Genomic DNA, 20,675 nt, shown 5'->3' with positions numbered 1-20,675 from the left:
CACAACGCAGACGTTCAGCGACTCTACGGAGCGTTCGTGTTGATGGGGTCCCGGTTGGTGTCCTTCAAGATGATGTACCTGCTTCGCTTGTAACCCAGCGCCGCGTACCACTGCGTGACGTAAGGCGCCATCCAGATGACGTCGCCAGCCTGCACCGAGTACCAATCGTCTCCCAGCCGGTACACCCCCTTACCTTCCAGTAGCATGAGTCCGTGCTGGTTGTAGTGGATCTCCTTCACGTAGAGGTGCTCGCCGGGGTTGAAGTCCATGACGTGAAAGTTGACGTCCCACTCGAGAGACTGCGGCAGGAGCTTCTTCAGGCCGAACACCTCGCCCGGGGTCTCGATGTTGGGCAGGTCGTCGGTGTGACCCACGAGGAACCTGGGAGTCGGCGGGTTGGGTCCGATGGCCTCGGCGACGCCGCCGCTCGGGGGCACGTACTTCTTCTCGTAGATGAGCAGCGACGCGCCCTCCGAGGTGGTGATCTTGTGCCTGTGATCGGCGGGAAAGTAGGCGAAGTGGCCGTGGGTGAGGTCGTTGTACCTGCCGCTCGCCGCGCCGCCGCCGTCGGTGAGCTCGAGGTCGTCCTGCACCGAGATCTTGCCATCCATGACGAAGACGAAGCGCCAGGTGCCGGGCTCGGGCATCCCGCTGCTCGCGCCGGGGCGCATGAGCGCCTGGTACATGCTGAAGGTCGGCCCGCCGGCCATCGCCGGGGTGACGAACCACGCGGCGTTGGTCTCCCGCCATCCGAAGAGGCCGGTGTACACGCGGGACTCCGGCGTGATGAGCGCGTGATCGCGCGCGTACCGCGATCGGGTGAATCCCGGGAGGTTGTCGAACTCGGCGCCCGCGTTGCGCGCGTCCACCGCGGCGTACGGGGACGGGCCGGGGATCTTGGCGGCGACCACCGCATCGGTGCACAGGAGCGCGAGGATCGCGAGAAGGAGGATCATCGAGAGGCGCGTTGACACCGCCGACGTGTGTGCGGATAAACCTAACAACGTTTTCCGCGACCTTTCCGGCGAGTGCTGAGTCACCGCGCCGAACGATCGCCACCCCCACCGAGCCTCGCAACCCAAAGGGAGAGCTTCGTCCCTCCCCACCGTCTGCGCCCCGCGCTTTCGCCTCCGCCGCGAGCTCGGCCTTTCCCGCCCCGCTCGCCCCGCCCCGCCGGCCTCGTCCCCCGACAGCCGCGTCACCGCCCGGAACCGTCACCCCCGACAGCTGTGACGTCCGGAGCGCCGCGCCTCGGACGCAGACGGACGCGAAAGACTCGCTCAAACGCATCCGTCGCCGCCGTCCTCGCCGCCCGCATCAGCGCGTCGTCCGCGCCGGGCCAACGCGTTCCATCGATGAATTCTCCCTCGAATCCCTCGAAAGCGGCGTCCAACGACCCGTCGTCCAACGCGCTCACCACACCCGGACGTCCCCCAAGCATCTGCGCCACGGACCCCACCGGCCTGTTCCCGATGCCGCACGGCACGATTGCTCGAAAGTGTTGGAGGTTCGGGTCGACGTTGAGCGCCATCCCGTGGTAGGTGACCCAACGCCTGGCGCGCACGCCGATCGCCGCCAGCTTGTGCTCGCGCCCGGCGATGTCCCCGGGTGCCGAGGTGCCGTCCGGGGTGCCGTCCGGGGTGCCGTGACTTTCGCGATGACTTTCGGCGCCGGGTGGCGACGCATTCACGTTGGCCCACGCGCCGGTGAGCCCGTCGACGCGGCCGGGTCTCGCCACGCCGAGCGACTCCATCGTCGCCAGCGCGACGTCCTCGAGGGACCTCATGTACCAGTGGAGGTCCGGGCGGTGGTGCCCGTCCTGGAGGTTGATGATGGGGTAGATCACGAGCTGCCCCGGGCCGTGGTACGTCGCCTCGCCGCCTCGTTCGGTGCGGTGCACCGGGAAAGGCGCGTCCGGGGCGTCGGGGTCGAACTTCAGGTTTGCCGCGGTGGATCCGGTGCCGAGGGTGACCACCGGGGGATGCTGGACCATGAGCACCACGTCCCTCGATCCCAGCGGCGCGTCGTCGTCGTCGTCGTCGTTCGCCTCCTCGAGCATCGCGTCGTCGGCGTCGTCTCGAGCGAGGTGCCGGAGCCGGAGGTCGAGGATGGCGCGCTGCCACTCCCACGCCGTGGAGTACTCGGTGAGGGTGTCGCTGAGGTCGTAGAGGTCCACCGCGGGGCGAGCGCGCGCGGCGGCGGCGGCGAGATCGAGCGCGCCGCTCGTGTCGCACCGCCGACGCGTCTCGGGGCGACCATGTCGGCGGCGCGATGGGGGGCCGACCCGATCCCCCGGCCGATGCCACACCGCCACCGGGGCCCGCGCCACCCACGCGGCCATCTCTGTTAGAGGGCAGGGAGGGTGCCGAGCTGACGAGTTTTCGTCTACAGCTCTCTTGGAATATTCCTTTGGGTGAAGGGGAGTTCCTTCGCCTTCTCACTCTTCAGCCCCGCGCGGAAGGCACGCGCGCGTCGATACGCGAGAGCCACACCGGACAACTGACGATAGTCGTCTCCAGCCGCGTCGACACGTGCGGGAACCGTCGCACAGGCCCTCGCGAGCGCAGCAAGTCGACGCCGCCGAGGAAAAACCGTCCAACATCGACGAAGCCAGCCGAGAGATGACCGCGCGATCGTTGCGTCGCGTGCAGGACGCCGACCTCAGAGATAAGGTCGTGCTCGTCCGCGTGGACCACAACTGCGTCAAGGATGGCGTCATTCACGACACCTTCAGGGTCGACCAGTCCATCGCCACCCTGTACAACATCGTCGAACGCGGTGGCCGTCCCATCCTCATGACCCACGTCAACCGCCCCTTCGACAAGAAACGCAAGGAGATCTCGTGCAGGGACGAGGACTCCGTCACGGCCGTCGTCAGGTACCTCCAGCATAAGCTCGGGGTGGTGTTCGCGGTGCCGACGTTCCGGGTCGAACCAGGGCGCGGTATCCTCGACGTCGACACCAGCGTCAACTGGCTCATCGAAGATCTGAAGCACCGCAGAGTGGGCGGCGTCTACCTTCCCAACACGCGATGGTTCGAGGGCGAGGAGGGGCTCGCCGCGGCTGACGCCGTCGCAGCGCGCGAGAGGTTCGCGACACAGCTGGCGGGCCTCGCGGACGTGTTCGTCAACGACGCCTTCGGCTCCTGGCAGCCGCACGTCAGCACCTTCCACGTTGCCAAGCTGCTGCCCTCCTACGCCGGTCTCCTCATGCAGAAGGAGGTGCAAGCGCTCTCCGCGCTGACCGAACCGAGAAGGCCGTTCCTGGCGGTCATCGCCGGGAGCAAGCTCGACACCAAGATGGGGTGCGTCGAGGCGATCGCGAAAAAGGCGGATCACGTCATGCTGGGCGGGCAGCTGTACAACGCCTACATAGCCGCCAAGTTTGGGGTGACAATCGCCGGCGTAGATCCCCTCGACGTGGAGATTGCCAAATCACAGCTGTTGGTCCCGGAAGTTGAGAGAAAGCTGGTGCCGCTGTCGACGGTCATCGAGAGCGACAGCCTCGACGGGTGCGGGTGCGTGCCCGTCGCGGGAAAGTGCGGCAGCGGCGACGGCGATCGCATCCGCGCCCGACGTCTCGCCGACTTGAAACCCGGGGAAACAACCGGATACTTTCTGGACGTATCCGCCGAGTCGTTCAAAGATGCGAGGGTCGCCGAGGTCATCGCCGGCGCGAAGACCATCTTCGTCAACGCCGTGATGGGGCTCACGCCAGCGGGTTTCCACGAGGGAACCGCCGCTCTGGACGCGGCAATCGCGAGTAACGTCGACGCGAGAAAGTACTTTGGAGGCGGCGACACGCTTCAGGAGTTTAAATCCCTGAGCCCCGGGCTGTACATGACGGCGCTGGAGTGTCCGAGCTATTACCTCTTCACCGGCGGGGGTACCGTGTTGAAGGCGCTGGAGCTGGGAGGCGCGACGAAGCTGCCGTGCGTGGAACTTTTGACGGCGGCGGATGGAGAGGAGCCGTCGAGGCTGGAGAAGCCGAAGTGCATGGCTCTGGAGTCCTGCGACTGCGGCCCCACCCCGGCGTAGGAGGTGAGAACAGACGTCACGAAGGTACTTTGGATTGCACAATAATAACACGCGCGCGTCTCTAGCTATTCGCCGTCGAACGATGACTCGCATCGATCGCTCACATCTTACCGGCGATCATGCGGGCGATGTCCACCATCCTCGCCGAGTATCCGTACTCGTTATCGTACCAGACGTACATCTTCAAGTGCGTCTTGTCCACCACCATGGTGCTCAGCGCGTCGACGATGCCGCTTCGCTCGTCGTTGATGTAGTCGGTGCTCACCAGCGGCTGCTCCTCGTACCCCAGTACCCCCTTGAGCCACCCGTTCGACGCCTCCTTCATCAGCGCGTTGACCTCCTCGACGGTGGTCTCCCGAGCAACCTCGAAGACGCAGTCGGTGAGTGAGCCGTTGAGCAGGGGCACCCGGACCGCCATGCCGTTGAGCTTGCCCTTCAGCTCCGGGAAGATGAGCGCGATGGCGGTGGCGGACCCGGTCGAGGTGGGCGCGAGGTTCGTGAGACCCGACCTGGCGCGGCGGAGATCGGATTTTTTAGAGTTTGGCGCGTCCACGATTGTTTGAGTGTTGGTGACGTTGTGAATGGTGGTGATGGAGCCGCGGACGATGCCGAGGTTCTTCTGGACGACGGCGACGACGGGGGCGAGGCAGTTGGTGGTGCACGACGCGGCGGTGACGATGTGGTCCTTGTCGTGGTCGTACTCGTGGTGGTTCACCCCGTACACGACGTTGAGCACCGGGTCATCCTTCTCCTTGACGGGCGCGGACACCAGCACCTTCTTGACGCCCCTCGCGAAGTAAGGTTCGAGCTTCGCGCGGGTGAGAAACTCGCCGCTGCACTCGAGGACGAGCTCCACGCCGTGCTCGTCCCACGGGACGTCGCCCGGGGTGGAGTGGCTGGAGTAAGAGATGGGCTTTCCGTCGACGACGATGTTGCCGTCGACGAAGGCGCAATCCTTGGGCCACTGCCCGTGGACGGAATCGTACTTGGCGAGGTAGGCGGACGACTCGCCCGCGCCGGGGAACTCGTTTATGTGAACAAACTCCAGCTCGGGGTGGTCGTACGCGAGGCGGAACGCGAGGCGTCCGATGCGTCCGAAACCTGGGAGCGAGGGGACGACGGGCGACGGGCGGCGATCGTCAGGTGAACATTCGCATCATCGGGGTTGGGGGAGGTTCGTTATCGCGATCGGGGTGGAGGCGCGGGATTTTCGGGGACCGGAAGGCGTCGCGCGCCGGCGCGAGGCGCTCGGGGGTTTCGAACGCACGCACCGTTGATGCCGACCTTGACCATGTCTTCTTCGAGTGGATGCTCGCGGTGTGATGGACGAGCGACGAGCGACTCGGTGACGCCAAAATACTCTATTCTCGTGAAAAAAGGAATCTAAAATCCCGGTTGCTCGGCACCCCCACGGTCGCCAGTCACAACATTTGGGACAACGGGCGTTACGAACTGTTCTCGCGTAACTGCCCAGCCAGCAGTCACCGCGTTACGTCATCGCGCGCCCCGGTTCTGCGCACCCAGCCTCTCCCAGCAGCGCCCGCGCGAGCGCCCTGGCCGTGTCGACGTACCCACCGCGCGTCGCCTCGTCCACCAGCTCGACGTTGAGCTCGACGAGGTCCGCGGACGTGATCGCCGCCCCGCGCCTCAGCTCGCGAAGAAAGTCGAGGAGGTTCGCCAACTCCAACCCGAGGGGCACCGGCGTGCCGGTGGCGTTCATGCGCGTCGGGTCGAGCGAGTCCACGTCGAGGGACACGTGCGTCGAGGTGAGCGTATCGCCGCCGTTCGCGACGCGCAGGTGGTCGAGAACGAGCCGGGCGACGCGTTCGGCGCCCAGGGACCTAACGTCGTCGGCGGTGAACGCCTTGATCCCGAGGTTGGCGATGCGATGAACCTCGGGCGGGTCCACGTCGCGGAGGCCGACGTACACCAGCCGGCGCAGGTCGAGCCTGGGTTGTCGAACGCGGTCGTCGTCGTGAAAGTCGTCCTTGAGGAGCCAGTCGTACGCGCCGTCGGGCCAGGACGCGGCGTCGGCGAGCCCGGCGACCATGGCGAGCGACATGCCGTGGAGGTTGCCCGTCTCCGAGGTTTGCGGCGTGTTGAGGTCGGCGTGCGCGTCGATCCAGATGACGGAGAGCGCGGGATCGTCGCGGAGCGCGCCGGCGACGGAGCCGATGGCGACGCTGTGGTCGCCCCCGAGGATCAGGGGAACCGCGCCGGACGTCTTGGCGTCGTGGACGCGTCGGGCGACGATCTCGTGGAGAGACGCGGCGTCCGCGTCTCTCCACGCGTTTGTTTTCCGGACGCGGGGCACCGTTGGTGGGCCTGGGGGGCCATGCGGGGGCGAGGGCACGGGCGGCTTTGGCTCGTGCGCGTCGCCGAGGTCGCGGGCGTCCCATCCGAGCGCGCGGATGTCATCGACGATGCCGGCCGCGCGGAGAATGGAGGGAGCGCGCTCCACGCCCTCGCGGCGCTGCCCCGCCGCGTTGGGCGCGCCGAGGACCGCGGCGAGATATTTGGAACTCCCGCGAGAAAATGAGGAGGGCACCCCCGCTTGAAGCAGAGGGGCGCCCGAGGATGTAGAGGATGACGCGTCGAGAGCGACGACGAGAAGCGCGCGCACGAAGACGGCGAAGAGGAACACGACCAGGTTGGAGCGGATACGGGTGACGGCGGGCGCGTTCGTGCGCATCTTGTCTGTGTTCTCACGCGGAAACGACCGGAAAAAAAAGTGTCCGGCGTGGCAATTTTCGAGGTGCGGGATTCGAGATCCTCTGGAGATCCCAATTTTTTGCCCGTCTTGGTCACGTTTTGGAACGTTTTGCGTGTGTATCACGTTCGCATTTGCCTTTACCGCCTATTTCTATTTCGTTTCCTAACTGCTCGCGTGTGCGACCAAATCCTCCAAGGACCTCCCGCCTTTTTTCGCGCCCAAACGAAAATTCAAAATTCAGGTTTCCCGCCGAGACGCGAAGAAACGGGCTTGTTAGGGCGCATCGGGTGGTGGCCAATAGGTGCACGCGCGTCGCGACGTCGACTGATCGAGAGGACCGCCGGCTGGGCGAACGGTCGAACGTCTTTTTGAACGCGAATCAGAGCGCGCCACCGGCGTTGTCGTTCGGTCCCACGCGCGCTCTCTCGAAGGTTCGGCACCGCGCGACAGCGCACCGGGACCCGACAATCATTGGCACACCCGCATCGCCGATCGGTTCCGTCTTGGCACTCGTGTGACAGCGCGGTTCGATCTCGCCCGGCGCGTCACTGAACGGGGGCGGCGGCCGTATCGGAGCGCGATCGCGTGCGGATCGATCGCGATGCAGGACGATCACGCGCTGAACTCGCCCGCGGACGGCGCGATGGGCCGCCGCGGCAGGCGCGGCAGCATCCCCGCCCCGCCCTTCGACGGTGGAGCCGGGCGCGCCTCGGCGGGAAACAACGCCCTCGCCGACGGCAGCCCCAAGGCGCCGCGCGCCGCGGGCGCCGCCGCCGTCGCCGCGACGCCCAAGGGATCCGAACGACGGGTCCTCTTCTCCGACGAGATCCCGGTCGGCAAGGACGCGGCGACCCCGAACCTCCTCGCGCAGGTGCTCTCCTCCCCGGGGAAAGCCTATCGCAGGATATTCGGCCGAGGAGGCGCTCGCGACGCCGCGAACGACGCCCCGTCCCCGACCGCGGACCGGGAACCCGCGGGCGCGCCCGAGGATCACCCAGCCGACGCGTCCGACGAGGAGATCGCCGCGGTCGAGCAGCTCGCGAGGCGCGTGCTCGACGAGACCGGTCTCGCGCTCGCCCGCGGTTGGACCGCCTCCATCGTGCTCTCCGGCCAAAAGAGGCGAACGCGGTTCTTCTCGCCCGGCGGCAAGCGCCACGGCAGCGCCGCGGAGGTGGTGCAACACATCGAGAAGCAGCGGACGGGCGGTGTCGACGTCGACGACATCGACGGGGTGGAGGAAGCGTCCGAGGAGCATCTGACGAGGCTGAAGCGGGCCGCGGACGAAACCGAGAATGCCGAAGCGGAGGAGAAGGAGGACGAGGAGGATGAAGAAGAAGCGGATGGTGACGATGAAGACGATGAGGGCTCCGACGACGAGGAGGAGGAGGAGGAGGAGGAGGAAGCCATCGCTCCCACGCAGGCTGCGCCGCCCCGCGAAGACGAGGACGACGAAGAGGAGCAGCGGGAGGACGAGTTCATCACCATTCGCAAGGATCTCGCCGCCGCGCTCGACGCCGAAGCCCCCGCCGTCCCGGGCAAGTGCGCCAAGACGAACGACGAGATCGCGTCAGAGATTGACAAGCTTCGGGAGCTCGCGAAAGACAAGGGCGTGGACGTGGACCTCACCGGCTGGACCTGCAAAATCGACCGGTGCTCGCGGGGATGGCGCCGACGTCTCTACGTCGCCCCGGGGGGTTCCCCGCGCCAGCTCGACACGCCGAACAAGGCGATCCAGTACGCGCTGGAGATGTCCAATCGCGCTCGTGCGCTGGATACAGAGGGCGGTGGGGAAGAGGCGACGCGTCGCCGCGAGGCGTCACCCGGCGCCGACAAGGAGAACGCCGCTCTCCCGATGGTTTCCGCCGCCGACAAAGAAACCGCTGCCGAGAAGATGGCCACCCCGGGCGCGGCGCACCCCGGCGAGGCTGCCGCGAAGAAAGCGCTCGACGCGCTCCGCCGCAAGGTTGAGATGAAACTCGACCACGAGCTCGAGGACGGCTGGACCGTGGATTGGAAAATGTCCGCCACCTCTGGTAAGTCCGAGAAGGTCTACACCGATCCCGAGGGCGTCGAGCTCTGGGGCGACGGCCAGGCCCTGACGCACGTCAAGAGCATGCTCGAGGCGCGGCGACTCGCGGATAAGCGCAAGGCGCTCGAGGCGATGCAAGCCGAGCTCGCCGCGGAGGAGGCCAAGTTCCAGGCGGAGCGAGAGGAGGAGGAACGCAAGATTCGCGAACAGTTTGAGGAGGAGGAACGCAAAATCGCCGAGATGGAACGAGCCAACGCGGAAGCCGCGGCCAGGGCGGCGGAGGAAATCCGCAGGCGGGAACGCGAGAAGCAGGCGGAGGTGGAGAAGCTCCGCGCCGAGCTCCAGCGCAAGCGCGAGGCGATGGCGGCGGCGAACGCCCGCGCCGGACTCGCAGCGGGCACCGTCCTCGCCCTTCCCCCGGCGCCGAGCTCCACGTACACACCCGCGCCCGCCCTCGCGGCGCCGGGCGCCGACGCGCTCGCCGCGCTCCCCGCGCCCCCTCGCCGCACGCCGCCGCAGCGCAAGGGGAAGACCGCCGCCGGCGCGCAGGGGGGGCCGGTGATGATGGATGTCCACCCGACGTCACCCCCGCGGCGATCTCCCCGCGCGACCGGGGGGACGGTTCCTCATCAGGGGGGCGCCGCGGCGGTTCTCTCGCCCCGCACCGCCACCACCCTCGCCGTGAACAAGGCCACGGACTCGCCCGCCGGGGACGCGCGGTTCCCGCGTCGCCCGGACGAGACGGAGGAGGAACGCGCGGTCCGGGAGCTACGCGAGCGCGTCTACGGCGAGACGGGCGTGACCCTCGGCGAGGACTGGACCGCCAAGGTTGAGATCAAGGAGAGCTCGGGGGACCGGAGAAAGTCCTCCGGGGGCAAGCGCCGAACGCGCTTCTACTCGCCGGGCGGCAGACGGTTCTCATCGGCGTCCGAGGTTGTGAGCTACGTGCAGGACACGCTGGCCAAGGCCAGGGTCGAGCAGGGGCTGCCGGTCGTTCCCAAGAGCGCGGAGCGCTCCCGCAGGTCCCACGTCGACTACTCGCACCAACCAAACGGACAAAGCCCCGACGACGACGACGTCGACGAGTGCGCCGCGGACGAGACCGTGGAGCACGCCAAACGGGCGTTCCTCCAGCACGTGCGCGAGGAGACGGGCGTCCAGCTCACCGCGTCCAGGTGGCGCGTCGAGTTTGAAGCCGCCAACACCTCGAGCGCGTCCAAGCGCAAGCGATTCTTCGCCCCCGACGGCCGCAAGTTCAGCAGCCAGTCCAAGGTTGTCCAGATGCTCACGAACCCCGGGTTCTCCTACCGCAAGCTGGACCCCAGCGCCAAGCGCGTGGGCGAGCCGACGCCCAAGTCCACCGTGGGACGGACGCCGAGCCGGGTGGCTCGCGCCAAGGTGAGGGTCGGCGTCACCCCCCGCACCGCCGCCAGGCTCCACGTGCACCCCCGCGGCGAGGACGATCCGCTCTCCCCGGACGCGCCCGTGGACGTCGACGAGATCGAGCGCCAGGAGCTCGGGGCCAAGTCCCTGAAAGAGCTCAACTCCAAGGTCAAGGCGGAGCTCGGCATCAAGATGACCCCGGGTTGGACCGTCCGAACGGAGAAGACGGCGAGCGGCAAAACCTACAACAGGTTCTACAACGCCGACGGCAAGCGGTTCAGCTCGCACGCGGACATCATCGCGTACATGAAGAAGCAGCTCAACGTCGAGGACGACACCGAGGGCCCGAGGAACCTGGCGGCCGCCATGGAGCTCGCCGCGGGTGACGACAAGGACGCGACGGACGGCGGAAAGGCCACCCGCAGGTCCGCGAGGGCCACCGCCGGCGCCAAGCCGTCCAGGGACGCCGAGCAGGCGCCCAAGAGGCGACCCGCGCGAGCCGCGGTCAAGCCCGCCGCCGCCGGCAAACCCGCCGCCGGCAAACCCGCCGCCGGCAAACCCGCCGCCGCCTCGGAGAAGCCCGCCGCGTCCAAGAAGTCCGTGACCCTCCCAAAGACATCGACGGCGGCAAAGACGGCGACGGCGACGAAGAAATCCTCTCCGAGTAACTCTCTGGCCACCCCCGCGCTGGCCAAGGCTGCGCCCCCGCGCGTGCCCACGCCCACGACCAACCCGTCCGCGCTGGAGAAGGAGGCGCTCAAGACGTTCTACGACGTCATCCGCGAGGAGTTTCCCTCGATCACCATCCAGGGTTGGCGCGTGGAGATCAGGGAGCGCAAGACGGGTAACAGCCAGGGCACCACGGACAAGTACTACTTTCCCCCGCCCCTGACCAAGAGCGCCCCGCCCGGGATGAAGCATCTGCCCAAGCGCCCCCTCAGGTCCATGAACGAGGTACTCGGCTACGTCAACGTGAGGTACCTGGGCGCGGGCGTCGACATCGTCAAGCGCGGCAAGAAGGGCGCCAAGGCTCCCTCCAAGGGCGCCAAGGCTAATAAGGCTTCCAAGACCGCCGCCGGCGCCAAGAGGAACGCGCGCGGCGAGGGCTCGAAGGTTCCCGCGGCGAAGCGCGCGAGGCCCGCGCGCGGCGGCAAGACCGCCGCCAAGGAGGTTGAGGTTGACGAGGACGACGAGGAGGAGGAGGACGCGTCTGATTCCGACGAAGGTTCCGAATCCGAAGACGAGGACACGGACTCGGAGGACGAGTCCGAGTCCGAGTCCGAGTCCGACGAGGAGGAGGACGACAACGACGTCACCGTCGAGGGCATGGTCACCGTCGAGGAGAGGCAGGCCCGACTCGGCCGCGAGCCCGAGAACAAGCCCCTCACCCCGGCGAAGGCGTCCGAGCTCGCCGAGGAGGTTGAGAACTGCATCGAGGACCCCGAGATGGGCTTCGACGTGGACGTCCTCCTGCTCCTTCACCAGAAGGTGACCGGCTTCGAGGCTGACTGCGACGACGCCCTGGAGCTTCGCGAGATGATCCAGCGCGCGGTCCGCAAGAAGACCGAGGAGGCTTACGCCTACGCCGTCTCCACCGGTAAGAAGAAGCCGAGCAGGAGGGCGTCGAATGGCGGGGGCGGCGCGAGGATGGTCTCCCCGACGACAGCCGCCGACGGGCGCAGGGCGGCGGACGTGCGAAGGAAGTTCGCTTCCGCCGCCGCGGCGTCCCCGGCGAGGCCGTCCAAGCGCGCCAAGGCGTCCAGACGCGAGGACGAGGACGAGGAGGACGTAGAGGACGTCAGGGGCGGGACCCGCGTGGCGATGACCCTGGGAAACGTCAACATGAACGCGCGCCGAGGCTCCCGACTTAACAACAGGGACGACGCGCGCGACTCGGACGCCGACGACGACGACGACGACGACATGGAAATCGCCGATGGGTCCACGCAACCCGCCGGCGCCGGTCCCGTGTACGTCGAGATCAAGACGGAGGATGAGGAGGACGAGGTTCGACTCTCGCAAAACGACTCGTCGTTTGAGGGGTTAGAAGCCGCCGACGCCGAACCCGCGAGCCCCGAGCCGAGCTTGCCGGCGCTGGGAACCGCGGCCGTGGCGTGGAACGCCGCGGATCCCCACATGGTGAACCAGGCGAAGCAGAGACTGCACACCAGCGTGATGCCCGGCGGATTTGCCAAGTGCCGCGAACGGGAGCGTCGGAGGGTGGTTGACATCATCCAGGGGTGCCTCAAGAAGCGCCGCAGCGGGTCCGTGTACGTGTGCGGCCTCCCGGGGACCGGCAAGTCGCTCACCGTGTCGCAGGCTGAGAAGATGATCCGGTGCTGGGGCGACGGCAGCAAGGAGGGCGGCGGCGACAGGCACGCGCTGCCCGCCAAGGAGAGACCTCGAGTCGCCGCGGTCAACTGCATGGCGCTGTCCGAACCGAGGCACGTGTTCGCGCGCGTCATCGAGGAACTCGGCGGGGTTCCACCGGCCCTCGACGCGAACGGCGCCGACGCGAACGGCGCCGCCGACGTGACCCAGCTCCCCGAGGTGGCGGCGCTGCGCCAGCTGGTGTGCGGGACGCCGACGGATGCCAACGTTCGCGGGGGCCGAAACGGCGCCGCCGCCGCCAACCAGCCCATGACGGTTGTCCTGCTCGACGAGATGGACCAGCTCATCGGCAAGGACCAGGCGATCCTGTACGAGCTCTTCGGTTTGCCCACGCTCCCCGGCTCGCGGTGCGTCATCGTCGGCGTGGCGAACGCGATCAACCTGGTGGAGGTGACCCTGCCCAGGCTCGCGGCTAGGGGGTGCGAGCCCACCGTCGTCAGCTTCAACGCCTACGACAAGGATCAGCTCCAGAGGCTGCTGAAGCAGCGCCTGGCGGGTCTTCCCTTCGCCGTGTTCGAGGACGCGGGCCTGGAGCTGGTCGCGAGGAAGGTGGCAGCGGCGACCGGTGACATGCGCCGCGCGCTGAACATCTGCACCAACGCCATCGACATATGCGCCGGCGAGGCGGCGAGGGCGGCGGAGGAGGGCGCCGCGCCGGCTGGCGGCCCCGCCGGGGGTTTCAACGCCCCGGGGGAGGACGTGACGCTGGTGAAGATGCACCACGTCGCGAGGGCCATCTCCGCGTCGTTCAACTCGCCGGTCGTGGAGACCATGCGGGGGTTGCCCCAGCACCAGCAGATGGTTCTGTGCGCGGCTGTTCGCCTGTTCAGAACCGCCGCGAGGAAGGAGACGGCGCTCGGCGTCCTCAACGATCAGTACACCAAGCTGTGCAAGGAGTCCAAGCTGAAGGGCCTGACGTCCGGGGAGTTCTCCGGCGTGTGCACGGTGCTCGCCGACCTGACTCTGCTCAAGGTGGGGCCCGGGCGGGAGGACAGGCAGCGCAAGGTGTCGCTCGGGGTGCACGCGGACGACGTGGTCTTTGCGCTGCAAGGGGTCAACTTTTTCAGGAACCTCATCGGCGAGCTCAACAAGGGAGCGTGACGCGACGTCGCGACGACGAGGATGGAGAGGAGGAGACGAGTAATAACTGTACAAAGCCACGAGGCGCGCACGTGCGCGCGAGAGTCGCTGTCACGACATTGTGAATCTCAGCGTATGAATTAGTCGAAAACGTCGCGGTCCACTCTCGTGCGGAGAACTGATAGAACTGAACGTCGGTCCAGCTGTCGCGGCGCGACTTCTCGGACGGGCCCAAAGAGCGAAAGAGCCACGGCGACACGGAGCGCTCCCGGGGCGTCACAGCTCCCGGCGAAGCGCGCGCGCCAGTCGACGCGACCTTCCCGGACGCCGGTATCCTTTACCCCCCCCCACCCCGACATGCTCGCGACCGCCAGATCTGCCATTCGCCTCGCGCCCGCGCTCCGCGTCGACGCCCACGCGCGCGCGCGGCCCGTTCGAGTCGGATATTCCCCGATACGCCGCCGAGACCTCACTCTCCCGACCTTCGCCCGCGCCTCCCTCGGCGACGCTCGCGGGCGTCGGCCGATATCCTCGCCCGTCGTTTCATCGCGTCCGGGATCCGCCTCGGCGTCGCGCCGCCGCGCGTCGCGGCGCGCGGCGGCGGAGGGCGACGGTGCGGGCGACCGCGACGAGGACTCCGGCCAGTCCTCGGTCGCCGAGGCTGAGACGAACGCCGCCGACGACGCCGACTCGTACAACGTCGCCGAGGAGATGCCCGACACGATCCCGTACAAATCGAGGGACTCTGCCGACGAAGAGGACGACGACGACGACATCGAGCTGCCGAGCCCCGGAGCCAACGCGGAGGCTGTCAAGCCCGCCAAAGGCAAGGATAGGGCTTGCGCCTTTTTTCCTTGTTCAGTTCCCTTTTTACCGTCTTTCTGTTTCTGGTGTCCCTTTTCTGGTATCTGCCTTGATTGCACGCATCACGTAGCTCCATCCTACCCTCCAGACGTCTTATGGTACATTTGAAAAGAGACGTAAAGAGCTACGTGATCTCGCGTGTTCGCAGAGCAACAGGGAGACGCACGAACTGACCCGCGGACGCCGTCACTTTGTTCGCACCCCACCAACCGGATGGAAGGCAAAGCCCGAGTACGCCAAGCCCACGCCGCAGGCGTACTTCCGCGGACAAGCAGGATACTCAAAGGTGAGGGGGTTATTCACTAGAGCTCGATGTTTTCCCTGTCTCGATGCACGTGCCGCCTTCCTTCCGTGCACGTGTTCACAGACATCATCGAACAAACACGTGCACGGACCAAGGAGCAAGGGAAACATCTTCGGCGGCTCACCCCTCACTTTTTTTTTGCGGGCCCTACCCCGCGTTCTACCCCCCGGATGCTCGCAACTACCAGTACAAGCGCCACCTCATGGTCGCCGTCGACGGCTCGAAGGAGTCCGAGCACGCGGTCGAGTGGACCATCGGGCACCTCTGCCGCAGCGGTGACTTGCTCCACATCGTCCACGTCGAGACCGCGGGAGACATGGACCCGCGACTGAACACGTACGGTTCCTTCGCCCGCACGCATCCCCCGTCGGTTCCCGGCGCCCGAAACGACATCGGCCTCGCGGTCCCCTTCCCCGCGAACGTCGGCGGCGACGACGGCGACGACGACGCGGCGTGGGCGCCGAAGCCGATGCTCGAATTCAGAGTGAGTCCCCGCTCGAACCGCGCTCAAACTGACCTGTTTGCCCCCCCCAAAAAAAACATCCGTTTTCACATTCGCAGTCCGACTTCCCGCGCGTTCCCGGATGCGGTGGACCTCTCGCTGATGGTCGATCCCGAAGCGCAGGAGCAGTACTGGTCCAACGCCGTGAAGCGCACGGAGGAGATGCTCGACGAAGTGTACGACCGACTCAAGGCGACGCACGGTGAGTTTGTGATTCAGACTCTCGGCCCAATCCCGATGACGCGTAAAATTCAGCCCCCGGACGAACCCACCCACTGAGCTCGCGACTTTTACTTCTCGGCGCTAATATTCGGCGTCCGCGGCTGGTGCGGCGGCTCACTCGCAGGCGAGCTCGCCGGCGACGGCGAGGACATGACCCGCTTTCCGCAGCCCGTCGAGCTCGACGCGGTACTGGACACGACGTTTGAGCCCGTGGCCGAGGTTGTGCTCAAACGGGCCAAGGATCTCGAGGCCGAGATGCTGGTCGTCGCGCATCACTCGCGAAACTGGTGGGAAAAGGCGCTCGTGGGCAGCGTGGCGCAGTACCTGATCGACAGGAGCGACGTGAACGTGGTGGTGCTGCACTGAACGCGGCGCGTCGGCTCGGCGGAAGACGACTCATCCATCCGCGGCGCTCACGAGCGTGCTGATGTTCGCACCGAGCGTACTAGATGTTCGAACCGATACAAAAGTGGGGTATGGTATGCCCATTTTGTCGTAGCACCGTCTCCACGGGTTTGCATCGTTTCGAACACCCATGAAGGACCAGCACGCTCGTGGCGCTCGCGGGGCGGGAGCGCGTGCAGGGTTTGATGATATCCTCCCAGGAGCGTTCGAGGCGACGTCACCGCGGTTCACGTGCCTTCCTCTCAGCGTTTGTAGACTACCTTCCTCTCAGCGGTCCTGAAGACCCTCAGGAGCGCTGAGGGGAGGTGAGGTGCACGTGAACGCGCATCGATTTCGCTTCGAACGCTCTCGAGGATCACGCGCCCCCGTAGCACTAGCTTGTGATGAGAAAACTAACAAGTTTGAGACACGACGAGAGATCCCAAATTTTGGAGGGCGCCCAGCGGCCGAATCTTGGAATACGTGGTGGTGCTTCGTCGCAATCGAGAATTCCACTTGGCAGAGTTGCCGAGGGTGCCCGGGCCCGAAGGCAGTTGCGCACGCGCCGCTTCCACGCCTTCCGGGCGCGCCTCGGCGGAAAATCTGCCGTCGGCGTCGGCACTAGGCCCGGCGACCCGACGGTCCGAACCCCTCTGCCAAGGGGGTCGCGGTGCCCGGCTGACAAATTTGGAAAGAATTCGACACACGGAGCCCAATCCAGTAGGTGGCGAGAGTCGGTGCCTATGAACCTCTCGGCGCTCCCCGCGCCGCTGCGCACGCTCGTGGACGCCCCCCAGGACTGGATGGAGGACGGCCAGGAGGTGAACGGCGAGCTCACCCTGCGCTCCGACGGCACCACCCTCGGGCCCGGGCGCAAGAAGGGCACGTGGAGCCCGATGGAGGACGCGTCCACCATCATCGTCGAGGCGACGATTGGCGGTGTCGAACATACCATCCGCTACGACGTGCCGACCGAGAAGGGCGGTTTCATCACGGGCATCGTGCTCGAGCCCGCGCGCGAGCCCAAGTCGAGATGCCGCGCGCAGAAAGAGTACGTCCCTCCGGAGCGTGGGGCCAACGGCGCGGGCGGAACCTCCGACGGGGACCCCGAGGTCACGGTCGGTATTTACCAGCCCCCAAACAAGGACCTCGCCGCGAAGCGCATGCGCGCGAAGCAGGCGTTCGACCACGTCACCGGCGATCAGCTGCCGCTGAACATGGGCTTCGATCGCACCTCCAGGGTGTTCGGCAGCGGCATCACCTTCTACTGGATCCTTCTCAGGGACTACGCCGTCTGCATGCTCTGCTTCACTTTGGCTTCGTTTTGGTACTACCACATGATTCGCACCGCAAACGAGGAGAACAAGACCACCACCGAACGGCTCCCCGGGCTCTCTCGCGTCTCCCTCGGCGCGCTGCTCATGTGGGGCAGCCAGCAGGCGCAGGTTGGACGCAAGTTCGACGACGAGGACCGCGACGGCATGCTCGCGATTGCCGCGCTGGACACGCTCATGATGTTCGCGCTGTCGGCGCTGGCGCTCTACCACTTCTTTCGCAAGAGACGCGCGAGGGACGAGGCTGACTTACACGCCATCACCATGGACGACTACAGCATCGTGCTCGAGGACCTCCCCGAAGACGTCACCGAGGATAGGCTTCGGGAACACTTCGAGAAGTTTGGCGTCGTCAACGAGATCGTGATGGGGTACGATTTGCGCGAGATGATGGCGCTTCGCCGGAAGCTTCTGGAGCAGGAAGGCAACCACGAGATGCTGGAGTACATGCTGAAGCGCGCGAACGAGATGCTCGGCATCGAGTCCGACTACCACAAGGAACGGTGGGTCAAGGTGTTCGAGCACAAGGCCGGCGAGGGCGTGACGCTCGACTTGGGGCCCAACGCGATCAACGACATGTTCGAGAGGACAAAAATTTGGAGGTTCGACTTTGCCGGTCAACCCCGGGCGTACTACGCCAGGCACGGCGCAATCACCAACGACTTCGACGCGTACGCCAACATGCTGAAGACTTGGTCGACGCGCGATAACGTCCCGGTCGAGGATTTTGACGTCTACGGATCCGAGGAGGATCTCAAGAACTCGCGCAATCCGTGGGTTGAACACAACGCGGACGCGTCAGGCGTCGGTTTTCCGCGCGATTCGGGGGCGTCCGGGCGCGAGGTTGGGATGTGGGCGTGCCTCCCCGACTCCCCCGAGTACGGAGCCCACAATCGCGGGGACACGAGCTTCGCGTTTTACCTGCCCTCGTCGCCCGTGCTCTTCGGGGAGCCGGAAAAGTATAAGCCGCCGCCGCCCAAGTACTCCCTCACCGCCTTCGCATCCGCCGTGACGCCCACGAAGAGCATGTTCTACAGCAACGGCACGTTCAGCGCGCGTTCCCCCGAGGTCATGAAGGCGCTCTTTAGGACGAGGGCGCAGAGAAAAGAGGATGCGGCGTCGCGCATCCAGCGCAACTACCGGGCGTACTTACGTCGCAGAGTAGCCGCGGAGGAGGAGGCCAAGAAACAGTTCGAAGCGAAGAAGCTCTCGATGTCGCAGCGCGCGGCGTCGATGGCGAAGCGCGCGAAGGACGCCGCGAAGACGACGGCGGTGAGCGCGGTGAAGAACACGGCGGGCAAGGCGGCGGGCAAAGTCGCGGACAGAGCCAGCGCGGCTAAGGTTGGCGTCCTCAAAAGATTCCGACCGGACGATTTCAACCCCGATAAGCTCCGCGAAAGGATCGCAAAGTCCGTGGCCGACATCAAGGAGACCAAGGCGATCATCGAGGAGCGCGTCAGGGAGGGGTACAAGGTGGTCAAGGCGTGGGTCGTTTTCGAGGATGAGCAGAGCAGGTTCGATTGCATGGAGCTCGTGGTGAAGAGCGAGGCGGAGGCCAAGTCGAAGAAACACGCCGTGGAAGAGGACGACGTGTGCGTGTTTGAGGGTCGACGCATCGACCCCAACTCGGCGCGCGCGCCGTCCGACACCATGTGGGAGAACCTGGGGTACTCCAAGAAGTACGCGGGGCTCAGAACCTGCCGGTCCCTGATCGTGTTATTCGCCTACCTCGTTTTCAACGTGCTCACGGTGGCGTTTGTGCAGTCGCAGCTGAGGAACCTTCCGCCGGAGGCCATCTGCGAGGAGATCGAGAACGGTCTCGTGGACAACCTGCACTGCTCCAAGATCTGGAACGTCGAGAGCACCGACCCGGTGGTCAGGGATCTCGCCAGGCGGGGCCTCCAGTCGATGCAGAAACCTTTGGTGTCGTACAACCAGTGCGACGATTACATGGACTTCAAGCTCTTCACCGGTAACGCAACCGCTTACTACGGGTACTATAGCGGATCACACCCGCTCGCCCCCACCCCCCGGGCGTTGGAGGCTGCGATCGCCAAGCAGGAGAAGAACAAATTCAATTCCGATCCCACCGGTTTCGACAACACGACGATCGTCGACGAATGCGCCGCCGCGGTTTGCATGACGTGCTACTGCTCCGAGCACAGCGAAGAGGCGGGGAATGAAAGTTTCTGCCGAAAGTACAGCATGGATAACAGGGTACGTGCGATACTCGGCGCGTTCGCGACGATCATCGCGGCGGTGCTCAACATCCTGGTCAAGACTCTCTCCATCTTCCTCTCGGAGAAGGAGCACCACCACAGCTACACCGATTTTGAGAAGAGCGTCACCTGGAAAATTGTCACCGTCATGCTGCTGATCATGGTGTTGCTGCCCCTTTTCATGGCTGCGAATATACCCGACATCTCATCACTCGGGTTTTTGTTCAACGGCGAACACAAGGATTTCTCCCCGTGGTGGTACAGCGAGTTCGCGACCAAGTTTCAGCAAGTCGCGTTCATCAACGCGTTTTCCTTGCCGTTTTCCATGGCGAGCAAGGTCATCGTCTTTGAGCTCAAGCGCCGGTTGCTGGCGGGCACCGCGTCGACCCAGAGGCAGCTCGACGAGCTGTACAAGCCCCCTCCGTACCTCATGTCCGAGCGGTACGGCATGTTCGTGTCCGCCGTGCTGTACACCCTGCTGTTCTCCGCGGGCATGCCCCTGCTTTACTTCATCATGATCCTCATGTGCGGCATGCTCACCGTGATCGACAGGGTCGTGTTGCTGCGGTTCTGCGCGAGGCCGCCGAGGTACACCGGCAAGCTCGCCGCGATGCTCATTCACACCGTCCCGGTGGGCATCATCGTCCACCTGCTCGTCGCCGTGTACATGTACGGAGAGCGGGATCTGCCCTCGTACACTCACATGGGCGGCGAGACTGGCAAGTGGGGCCCCAACGGCGACGACGGCTCCGGAGTCAAGGTGACCGACCACCAGTTCGACGTGAGGGAACGAATCGCGCGGCTCAACGGATTCATCCCGTTCGTGGGGTTCATCGTGTGCGGGACGAGCTTCGTGATCGCGTACGCCGCGTTGTTTTACGCCAAGCTTAAGCAGAAGGGCGAGGGCGACGACAACATCGACGAGGATCTGCCGCCGATCACTCAGGTTAAAAAGGCGAAGCAGCTGACGGGTCTGAAGACGTACTCGATCACGGCGCACCCGGAGTATCAGACGCTGTTCCCCCCGGGGAACTTGGTGAGCAAAGGGCTCTGAGGGGCGCGATGAGGAGGCGAGAACGAGTTCGAGATTGAGATTTTTTATTCATTCAAGAAAGTTACGTGTCGATAATGGTCGCGGGGTCTGGTTTGACGCGATGCCTCCTTCGTCGCCCTCTCACTCGCTCTCTGTCCGCGTTACAACCCCTGGGTGCTG

At 65.7% G+C, this 20,675-nt stretch overlaps 8 protein-coding genes across 8 annotated transcripts; 4 read left to right on the top strand and 4 right to left on the bottom strand.

The window, feature by feature from the left end:
* Positions 1–23: 23 nt before the first annotated feature.
* On the bottom strand, positions 24–956 carry MICPUN_97304 (hypothetical protein; the record flags this gene model as incomplete). Its single annotated transcript, XM_002501461.1, has 1 exon — positions 24–956. One exon carries the CDS (start codon positions 954–956, stop codon positions 24–26), a length of 933 nt encoding a protein of 310 aa, XP_002501507.1.
* Positions 957–1,198: 242 nt separating this feature from the next.
* LIPB (lipoate-protein ligase b chloroplast precursor) lies at positions 1,199–2,341 on the bottom strand (the record flags this gene model as incomplete). Its single annotated transcript, XM_002501460.1, has 1 exon — positions 1,199–2,341. One exon carries the CDS (start codon positions 2,339–2,341, stop codon positions 1,199–1,201), a length of 1,143 nt encoding a protein of 380 aa, XP_002501506.1.
* A 280-nt stretch (positions 2,342–2,621) lies between these two features.
* Positions 2,622–4,104, top strand: PGK_2 (phosphoglycerate kinase; the record flags this gene model as incomplete). Its single annotated transcript, XM_002501863.1, has 1 exon — positions 2,622–4,104. The coding sequence occupies one exon, from the start codon at positions 2,622–2,624 to the stop codon at positions 4,035–4,037; it is 1,416 nt and encodes a 471-aa protein (XP_002501909.1). The 3' UTR covers positions 4,038–4,104.
* Positions 4,105–4,137: 33 nt separating this feature from the next.
* On the bottom strand, positions 4,138–5,330 carry GAP3 (glyceraldehyde-3-phosphate dehydrogenase; the record flags this gene model as incomplete). The annotated part of the gene is made up of 2 exons (XM_002501459.1): positions 4,138–5,138; positions 5,309–5,330. 2 exons carry the CDS (start codon positions 5,328–5,330, stop codon positions 4,138–4,140), a joined length of 1,023 nt encoding a protein of 340 aa, XP_002501505.1.
* A 229-nt stretch (positions 5,331–5,559) lies between these two features.
* MICPUN_70593 (predicted protein) lies at positions 5,560–6,540 on the bottom strand (the record flags this gene model as incomplete). The annotated part of the gene is made up of 1 exon (XM_002501458.1): positions 5,560–6,540. A coding segment is annotated over one exon (981 nt), but the record flags the coding sequence as incomplete, so codon positions are not given.
* A 5,545-nt stretch (positions 6,541–12,085) lies between these two features.
* On the top strand, positions 12,086–13,654 carry MICPUN_81192 (predicted protein; the record flags this gene model as incomplete). Its single annotated transcript, XM_002501862.1, has 2 exons — positions 12,086–12,733; positions 12,800–13,654. The coding sequence occupies 2 exons, from the start codon at positions 12,086–12,088 to the stop codon at positions 13,652–13,654; spliced, it is 1,503 nt and encodes a 500-aa protein (XP_002501908.1).
* Positions 13,655–13,990: 336 nt separating this feature from the next.
* MICPUN_58126 (predicted protein) lies at positions 13,991–15,891 on the top strand (the record flags this gene model as incomplete). Its single annotated transcript, XM_002501861.1, has 4 exons — positions 13,991–14,563; positions 14,610–14,791; positions 14,865–15,505; positions 15,584–15,891. 4 exons carry the CDS (start codon positions 13,991–13,993, stop codon positions 15,889–15,891), a joined length of 1,704 nt encoding a protein of 567 aa, XP_002501907.1.
* Positions 15,892–16,060: 169 nt separating this feature from the next.
* Positions 16,061–20,516, top strand: MICPUN_58125 (predicted protein; the record flags this gene model as incomplete). Its single annotated transcript, XM_002501860.1, has 3 exons — positions 16,061–16,161; positions 16,221–16,235; positions 16,319–20,516. 3 exons carry the CDS (start codon positions 16,061–16,063, stop codon positions 20,514–20,516), a joined length of 4,314 nt encoding a protein of 1,437 aa, XP_002501906.1.
* Positions 20,517–20,675: the final 159 nt, after the last annotated feature.

The sequence above is a fragment of the Micromonas commoda genome, chromosome 4, assembly GCF_000090985.2.
Source record: "Micromonas commoda chromosome 4, complete sequence".
In the NCBI taxonomy this organism is placed as follows: Eukaryota; Viridiplantae; Chlorophyta; class Mamiellophyceae; order Mamiellales; family Mamiellaceae; genus Micromonas; species Micromonas commoda.
This window is presented reverse-complemented; position numbering and strand designations above follow the sequence as displayed.